This window comes from Arvicola amphibius, chromosome 1, assembly GCF_903992535.2.
Source record: "Arvicola amphibius chromosome 1, mArvAmp1.2, whole genome shotgun sequence".
Classification (NCBI taxonomy): domain Eukaryota; kingdom Metazoa; phylum Chordata; class Mammalia; order Rodentia; family Cricetidae; genus Arvicola; species Arvicola amphibius.
In genome coordinates this window covers 4174333-4183671 of record NC_052047.1, presented here as the reverse complement: position 1 = coordinate 4183671, position 9339 = coordinate 4174333, and the positions used below count along the sequence as shown (strand labels likewise).

General features: G+C 40.5%; 1 protein-coding gene across 1 annotated transcript; it reads left to right on the top strand.

Moving 5' to 3' along the window:
• Positions 1–474: 474 nt before the first annotated feature.
• LOC119806454 (integrin binding sialoprotein) lies at positions 475–8748 on the top strand. Its single transcript, XM_038318181.1, has 6 exons — positions 475–528; positions 622–672; positions 761–838; positions 4520–4582; positions 7576–7740; positions 8200–8748. The coding sequence occupies exons 1-6, from the start codon at positions 475–477 to the stop codon at positions 8746–8748; spliced, it is 960 nt and encodes a 319-aa protein (XP_038174109.1).
• The last annotated feature ends 591 nt before the right edge of the window (positions 8749–9339 follow it).

Below are 9339 nucleotides of genomic sequence, written 5' to 3'. Positions count from 1 at the left end.
GCTTGATATTTTACCTATCAGCAATGGGATGGGACACATAGCTGCAACGACACACCAGCTGGAGTGGCTGGCACGCCCTTGTCAGTGCCAGCTGGAGATTTCTTCACACCCCAGGTGAAGCATCCGGGGTGTTCAGATCCTGACGCCGGGATCCAATGAACCTCCTCTTACAAACCACAGAAAAATGTCTGAGTCATATGTGAAGCTCAGAACTATTCAGACATGGCTACAACCCACATGGAAGGGCGTGGAAACAAATACAGACTTTTCTAAGGCTAGGGGTCAAATAGGTCCTTATGTGAGCCGGGCCAAGTACCTACACCTCACCTCTCCAACCAGAAACTCACTTATAATTAGTTTACATGAGAATTACACAAATTAAGATCAATTGAACTCTTTCTGAGCAAAAGTCATGTACTATGCTTTGATATCTATTAACAATATCCCTTCTTGGATTGCAGAAATAATTCCAAAATGAGGACCGCTTTAATTTTGCTCAGCATTTTGGGAATGGCTTGTGCTTTCTCAGTAAGTTCGTTGTGGGGGAAAGAACCCTATATTTTTGGCAGCTGCATTTTAATGTAAACAGGGCATGTACTAACAAAATGTTCTTTTGGACAGATGAAGAATTTCCACCGAAGAGTCAAAGCTGAAGATTCTGAAGAGAATGGGGTGAGTAATTTGAGAACATTTCTCTGGGCTACACTTACTCTAACATAACTGCACACTGCATATGATAACACGCCTCTCATTTGTGCAGGTCTTTAAGTACCGGCCACGCTATTTTCTTTACAAACATGCCTACTTCTATCCTCCTCTAAAGCGCCTTCCAGCCCAGGTAAGCGTAAAGCTTAACTTTCCTTTTCCCTCCTCGCACTTTTATTGTGGGGATCAGATTTGACACCCAGACATTTGACACCCAGACATTTGACACCCAGACATCTCAGCTGGAGGGACCTCAGGATATAGAAACTTGACTCCCCTAAGCTCTCTCTCAAGAGACAAAGCACACAGAGTGAAAACGCTGGGGTGATAGAAACCAGTGCCCTGGCATCTAGAGTTCAAGTGTTCGGCTAATGTGCTGATAAAAGTGAACCATTTGATCATCTACTGACAAAGAACTGGTAAGATCACCCATTGTCGTGACGGTTGGCTCAGTATTGGCATCCAGCTGTTCACACCGGATATTTCAGCATCCCCCTGAGCTCTCAAAAATCTAAGTTCATAATCGCTCGGGTCTCTGGACAACCAGTACCCTTAGCAACTGTCTTGTAGTGATGATGCTGTCTGGAACCCTTACCCTGTTAGCGGGCAGAGCTGTGAGTGTCTCATGGAGCACAATTACACTGGGGTCTGGCCCAAGCTCTGCAGAGCAAAGAGAGAGACTTGGTAAATGTAGGAAGCCTGTGAGGAAGAACAAATCAGTAAGATTTGTAAACACGAAGGAAAAATAATTAAAGCTAAAAGCGAGACATCCCATTTTTGCTGGGTTGTTTGTGAAAGAGGCTTTTGGATACTGGAGGGTGTGGTGCTGGTTCTAAATACAAACAAAAAACCTAGCATGACACTATTTACATGACTGTACTGTTTGGGTTCAGAGCATCAATTATGCACCATTTGACCCAGGACTCCTAAGTCACTGAAAGCAACAGGGCCCTGAGAACGCTGCCTCCACGCAGCAACTGGGCTGTGAGTCTCACCGTGTGTCAGGCTAAGCCCTCTCCAGCTCATGCCATGATAGGAAATCATAACCCTCAAGTATTTCCAGTCTCACATATGTCAGGCTGACCCCTCTCCGGCTCATGCCATGATAGGAAATCATAACCCTCAAGTATTTCCAGTCTCACATATGTCAGGCTGACCCCTCTCCGGCTCATGCCATGATAGGAAATCATAACCCTCGAGTATTTCTAGCACCATTCTAATTACAGGGAACGTGTGCGGCTGCAGATCTGTGAGTGCGAATGGTACGAGCGCTGTGGTTTTCACAATTGTTCTGCTCTCTTTGGTTCACCTCAGGCCCAGAAATAAACAGGATCCATTTGGAGCTCTGCTCTCTTTCTGAAACAGAAGTGATATAAATTCTAGTTCTTAAGTATTTGGCCAACTTTTCTGGAATATCTAATACTTAGATACAACCATTCCCACCTAGATTTTTTTATAGACATGTGTGATCTAACTAAAAAAGTCCATAGTGTGCTAATATTGGTAAGGTTACAGTTTTCTTTTTATTATTGATAGACTCATTGTCCTTAGGAGTCATATATGCTTTTATCACAAATTATATACATAATGGCTTGATAGAGTTAAGTAGAACTTGTAAGGTAGTTGTTTTAAAATGAGAAATAAAACATCTCCAAATGTAACTTTCTGAGATATTTGTGGCAATCTCCTGTTTTACAAAGTTTGATTTCTGTCTTATGTCAATGTCTATTTCTCGTCCAAAGTTGTCATCCTGACCCCATGAGTTACATTTTATTGACTTTAAAATTCATGTTTTAGTTACCAAGTCTGCTTGTGGGCAGCCATCCATAAAATAGGATCTTGTGTGTAATGCATCAGATGGGTTGCAAGCCACCAGCAAGTCTCTATCCTGGCAATGCCACCAGAAAGTCTACTCTAGATTATCTCTATCCTGAACTACAGAAACAAAAGTATAAATCAGCTTAATTAGTATCCTAAGCTGTTTTAATGGAAAGCTACATTTTATGATTAGGATAATATTTGATTAGTGTGCCAACTTGTAGCGAACAAGATTCAGTTTTATTTTCATCACATTCAGCTAGCACACAAATGTGGGTTTTCAGAACTGCCTTCTACTAAGATGCCAGTTCATCTGCCTTTTATCAAACCATCGTCCCTCATGTGTCTATATGAATGAAAGACTCTGGAAGGATCACTAAGAGTTTGTGATAAATTGGTAATAAGCCAAAGAAAGGAAAGTGATTCAAAACAATAACAAAATAAAGTGAAAAGCTTTAAGGTATCCCATACAGCTTTGCCATGTTTCCAACACACACTGGTGGTCGAATGTTAACTGAGTTATGGAGGGAATTAGAGTGGAGGAAGTTTGAAAAATACCCAACAGACTCCTAGCTGAGAAAAACAGCTCTGCTTACATAAATGTATTGTCCTCTATATTTGGTTTAATAAGTGGAAATAGCTCAAATATAATGATTTGTTTTACTCTCCCCCTGGGTGTGGAACAGCACAAGTACTAGGTCATGGCAGTGTAGGGAGGGTCTAATTATTCTTTTTCCACCCAGAGTTATTATTGGCTGAAGACAGCAAGCATTCCCTTTCCTTGGCTGGGTGACATGGCCACCAGGAGAATGAGTCCAGCAGGGACTGCCATGAACAACACAGGGATGAGTCTTTCCTACAGTCTTATTCCTAACCTAGAAGCTACAGGTCCTTCTAAGTCATGTTCTCCCAGGACAGGATGCTTAACTGATCATCACAATCATAAGCCAACACTGATAGGCAGGAAATGGCAGGCTCTGAAGTTAGGTAGGCATGAATCCTTGAGGTGTTGGGGATGGTGAGGAATATGAAGGGAGATTCCCTGTGGGCTTCTTTGGTAGAAAGATCAAGAATCTTCTCTCTTGGCTTAGAAGCTCTGATGCATGTTTACATTGGCATATAATTAAAAAATAAAAAGAATGCTCAGAATTAGGATATGTCTAATGTGTAGAGCATTTGCCCTGAGATTGATCCACAGCACTGTAAGAATATAACTAAACAATATAAAGGCAACAATGAAGAGCCCAGTAAAGTTCATTGACTCATGTTTTGTATGTAGGCTCCTTGGTTCACTTTATTATCACCCCATCAAATCGTAAGTGCTTTTATATCTTTTATATAATTTAACTGTGCATATATTAATTAAATACAATTTTAAAATTAGTTTTAATTAAATTAAAATTTGGAATATAAATTCAGTTTCTATAAATCAAATTATAATTTAGATTGTAGTATTTAAGAGAATTATCAAAGAACAGTTTATACTTTATAGTAAGCTAAATCATTATCACCTACATTTTGTAAGAAAGACTATGACATCTATGTTCTAGTTGGAGACCTGCTTAGGAACAGGTGGGAAAAATCACCCTTTTTGAATTTTTTTCTTGGAGTAGTCCCTTCATTCCTTCAGAACTAATCAATTTGCGATTTCTTATTCTGGCTTTTACAGAGAATGCAATAGTTCAACATATTGTCTATGTTGGAGGGGTTGGAAGTGAGCAACCTCATTCATATGCTGTTCATTTGAAAGCAACTGCTTCACTGCCCTCATTCCCCATATGCCCAAGTGTACCCACTTCTCTCGCACTTTAGCTTGACCCTATTCTGTGTTAATAAACCAACCAATCCAGTAATAAGTGTAAGTAAATACCTCTGTGTGTTACATTTTAATCATCAGGAAATTTTAATTGTTGTGGAGTATATATTTATGCTTCATATGTATATATATATGTACATGTGCACACGTACTATGTATATGCATATATGTATGTTTTAGGGAGGCAGTGACTCTTCTGAAGAAAATGGAGATGGAGATAGTTCAGACGAGGAAGGGGAAGAGGTAAGACATTTTCTATTTCTTCCATAACAAGCCAGGCAACACAAGGAACTAATAGCAATCTAAACTCAGCAAATAGCCATTACTTCCTTGCCAGCTACCCATAACCAGCTATTTTGGACAAATGGAATGTTATTTAAGTTAGAAGCAACTAAAATAATCTGCTTATTACACCATTGCAATGTGGGGTTAAAGTTACCTAGATGTGGTACACAGGAACAGAGGTGTCTGCATTTTAAGGGAAGTGTAAAACCCACTAAAACGCAGCACAAAGTTTGTTTATATTGGATGTCTATGATAGTAGGCAAGAGAGAAGTAAGCCTAAGCTTGGTGTGATGCCCTTTCCTTGGTGGCCAGGATGTGAAGCCAACTGATGCCTCTACAGTGTCCTGACTTAATCTATAGAATAAGGTCAATCTCTTTAATAGGAATTCAGTAGATTTTAATCTAATTATTAGATTACAGAAACTAAAATACTCAAGATGTATAAACATCTTCCCAAACAGTTAAATTACTGTAATTAATGTCTAAAATTCATTTATATAGCTTGGAAATTATGATATTATGTTTATAACTGACATCTTTCTTATGAAAGCATACTATTAAGATCTATTTTCCTGGATTTCTAATCATAGCTACCCCTGGCTTGGGAACATTCTAAATTCAGGTATTCCTAGGTGGTATTTATGAATAGAGAATGACAGACAAAAATGGATCATCTGTGTCATCTATCCTGAAGGCAGATGTGGCAACTCGTACAGTGACCAAGTATTTGTTTTTTCTTTCCGTTAAGTAACATCTCCTGTGCTATAGTTATACTGACAGTGGAGGAAAGATCTTAAAAGTCTTGCCAAGCCAGGACTAGAAACCATGTGTGCCCTACATCTTTCAAATTCCTGCTGCAGCTCAGTCATGCTCCGAAACTAAGGGAGACTCATCCACTCTGTGCCCCCTGCTGTAGCTCCTCATACTGCCCAGCATAATTCGGACGCATATATGATGCCCAGGAAATAGCTGCTTTGATAGGTCGAAGGAATAGTGCTCCAAAGATCATCCACAGTGATCAAGGAAACGTGGGTGGGTTCGGGAATCTTCTACCTGCGAGATTCTAGGCATGCTTTAATCTCCATTTCTTCTTTAAAATTTAATTGCCAGTTCCACTTAGGTAAACAAACCCCAGGGACTGTGTTCACCCGAGGAAACAACTTGGACACACTTTCTATTTGTTGATAACATCCTCCCCTGCACACCATAAAGTATTTCAGACTTTGTTTAATGGAAACATACATGATAAAATTATCAGCTCACTGAAATTTCAGAAACTAAACATATAAGTAAAATCAGCACTAATATAAAAAAATAGCACATGCCGAATATCCATTAACCAACTTCTACTACCATGGACTACCGTGAGTTTAACGTCAACCGAATAGGTTAATTTCTGCTTGTTTTCATATACAATACTTTATATATTTTTTATATATTATACATGTACATATTCTATATACAGGATGACATAGTGTACATTCTTTTGTAAGAGGCTTCCCTTGTTCCGACCTTCGGAGATGCTTCTATGTGATCCTGTCGTTTTTAGGACACAGGCTTCCCATGGGCATTTCCCTCTATCAACGCCCTGCATGACTCACCTGAAAATGGGCATGTCGGTAGTTTCCAAATTAGGATTGCTGCAAAGGTGTTGCTACCAGGAACATTCTAGAACTTCAAGTGACTACGCATATCCATTTGAGGAGGCTATTTTTCTTAAAAGTGTAGCTTCTGAGTAAAAAATGATATGTGCATATGTTCAGCTTCGCTAAAGGCTTTCCAAAGTAGGGGCCATCAGGCAAAGGCCCGCTCTCCGCAGACAGAGCTTCGACCACTCCCCGTTCTCACCAACGCCTGTTTGTTTTATTGATTTTCACCATTCTATAGGGTCATGGATATAGATAACTTTTCTATCTAATCAGATATTTGAAGCCTAATATCTAGCAACAGTCCAAGTCATTTCCTTTTTAATTTGTTTGCACAAGAACATTCTGAAATTAAGTTTCTCGGCCAAGAAAAGATCTAAGAGGAACAACTGCATACATTAGGAGATTGACCACTCTTCAGTGAATTGCCGTGAATTATCATTCATTTGACTTTGCACAAACCACTGTATCACTACACATGAGTTTTTCATCAGTGAAACGAGGGAACAAGGGCCAGCTAACATGACCTCCTAGAGTCTCTCCAGTGATACCAATAATTTCTCCTTATCCCACTAAAAGGTTTAATTTGCTTGAATGAATCATTAAAAAACCAGACTGTATACCACACCTGAGATATCGGGCACCTAGCTTGGAAGATGGACTTGGCTTGTGTCAAACCCTTCCCTGCATCTGTAGCCCTCACAAACTGAGTGAGAAAAATCCTGCTTTAGTCAATTCGTTTTCATAAGAAAGGTCAAACTCAGATTCAATTTGTTTTCCTGAGATCTTAACATTATCCCACATATCTCTCAGAAATACCTTTCAAGTGAATTCAACTACCCAGGACTCACTTAAATACATCAATTTAAACATATGAAATCCAGACTTTAACTAGTAGGTATTAATTTTACTACTAGATTAGCTCAGTTTAACTACTATGATTTCATAGCCTAGATAAAAAAATAAAATAAAGATTAGAATGTGCATTTGTTCAGGAGTCTTAATTTGTCATCATCTTCATGTAGGAGCATTATACACGACTATAAATTTCGTGCGCAGAAGAAACAGTTGTGCACCCAGCATTTCAATCGCAAGGACTGTTAAGCTGATAAGACAGAAAGTAAAAATAGCTGAAGCACCCCACCAGCAGATAAATAGGATTAAATAATGCTGAGTTCCTAGAAATTAGATGGGGAATGGCATCCAGGGAGGCAGCTGATGAACCAGCTGAGGGCATTTCCAAACAGTGCCTCAAAGACTCTCTTCCAGCTAGAGTAGATTCTGAACTCTGGACATTTTCACCAGGAGAATTCAAATGAAGAGGAGAACAACGAGGGTTCTGAGGGGAATGAAGAGGAGGAGGCAGAAGCTGAGAACTCCACCCTCTCTACTGTAACTCCACTCTATGGAACGGAGGCCACACCTGAAGCAGAGACTATAGGACTAGCTGCGCTCCAACTGCCCAAGAAGGTAATGAGTAGTCTCAAACGCTGATCTGTTTCCATCTCTCTGCTGATGTCCAAGTTTCCCTATCTACATCATATTTGATATCATCTTTACTTAATATTATTACCCCATAAAGAAGCAAGCATGGATACACTTTCCCCGATTACAAATGAGGAATGATATTCTGTAAATTTCTTTCCCATGCTATTAGACCATCCTACTTCAGAGGTGCGATTTCCAAGGCAGACAAAGTGGGGGTCAGAGCTAGAGGCATGGCACACAGGGTAGACTTATGGAGTACACACCCCACCCCAGCAAAACCCATCACAAAGGTATCTGTTCTGCATTCTTAGAGCCATCAGCCAATTCTTTCACAAACGAAGTTATCTTTAACTTGAAAGAGCATCCACAGCAAGGTCACCAGTAGAGACGTTCTCAGTTTTCCACAGCTAGATTTGGATGATTTCAAACCTTCCCTTTTAGGCTGGAGACACAGAAAGCAAGGCTGCAAAAAAGAAGGAAAGCGATGAAGAAGAAGAAGAGGAAGAGGAGGAAAATGAAAACGAAGAGGCAGAAGTCGATGAAAACGAGCAGGCCGTCAACGGCACCAGCACGAACTCCACAGAGGTGTACGGTGGCAACGGCAGTAGCGGAGGGGACAATGGAGAAGAAGGTGAGGGACAAAGCGTCACGGAAGCGGGTGTAGAGGGAGCCACAACGGGCAGGGAGCTGATCAGTGATGGCCCCACGACTGCTGTCCTTCCGAAGGCACTTCAGCGTACGACCCCACCACCCCCACCACCCGAAGCCTACGGGACCTCCTCCCCACCACTCAGTAAAACAACCGCTGAGTATTGGGGAGAATATGAACAAACGGGCATCAATGAGAATGACAGTGAGTATCAAGTCTACGACAATGAGAACGGGGAGCCTCGCGGGGACAATTACCGAGCTTATGAGGACGAATATAGCTACTACAAGGGGCGTGGCTATGAAGGCTATGATGGTCAGGATTATTACTACCATCAGTGAAGCCCCACCCCTGGGGTAAATTCCCTGTTCTGTCATTGCATTTGGCTACCATTTATTTTCAAAGTTCAACTCAGGAAGGTGCAATATAACAAATGTGCATTTTACAATGTGGAATGGTGCTACAATCCCAGAGTGATTTCTGCAAATGCTTCTATTTGAAATGGCTTCTTTTGCTTTTTCCCAGGTGTGTCACTTGAAAGGTCATTGTAAGTCAGGGCCATTGATCGAGCAGTACACTGATGTCTGAGCTGGGCTTAGCTGGAATGCTTCCTGTTTGTGCTGTGTGCATTATTGCTAATGGCCCAAACACACTCTTTGTACAAGAAGGCAACTAGAGAGAGATTTATGAATGATACTGTATACAGTAATTGTGTACTTCCTATATCACACTTCCTATCTAATACTGTATTAGGTTTAATTCTCATCCTCATGTATATTATGTGACCTGTATGCACAGATTTTATCGCAAATAAACATGCAATTCTTCAAATGTGTTATAATTATGAAGAAATGGGGAACATCAGAAAGCACGTGGGTTTAAGAAGGGTGGGACCATTCAGCTAAAAAGCAAGCTTATTTTCATTAGGGTTT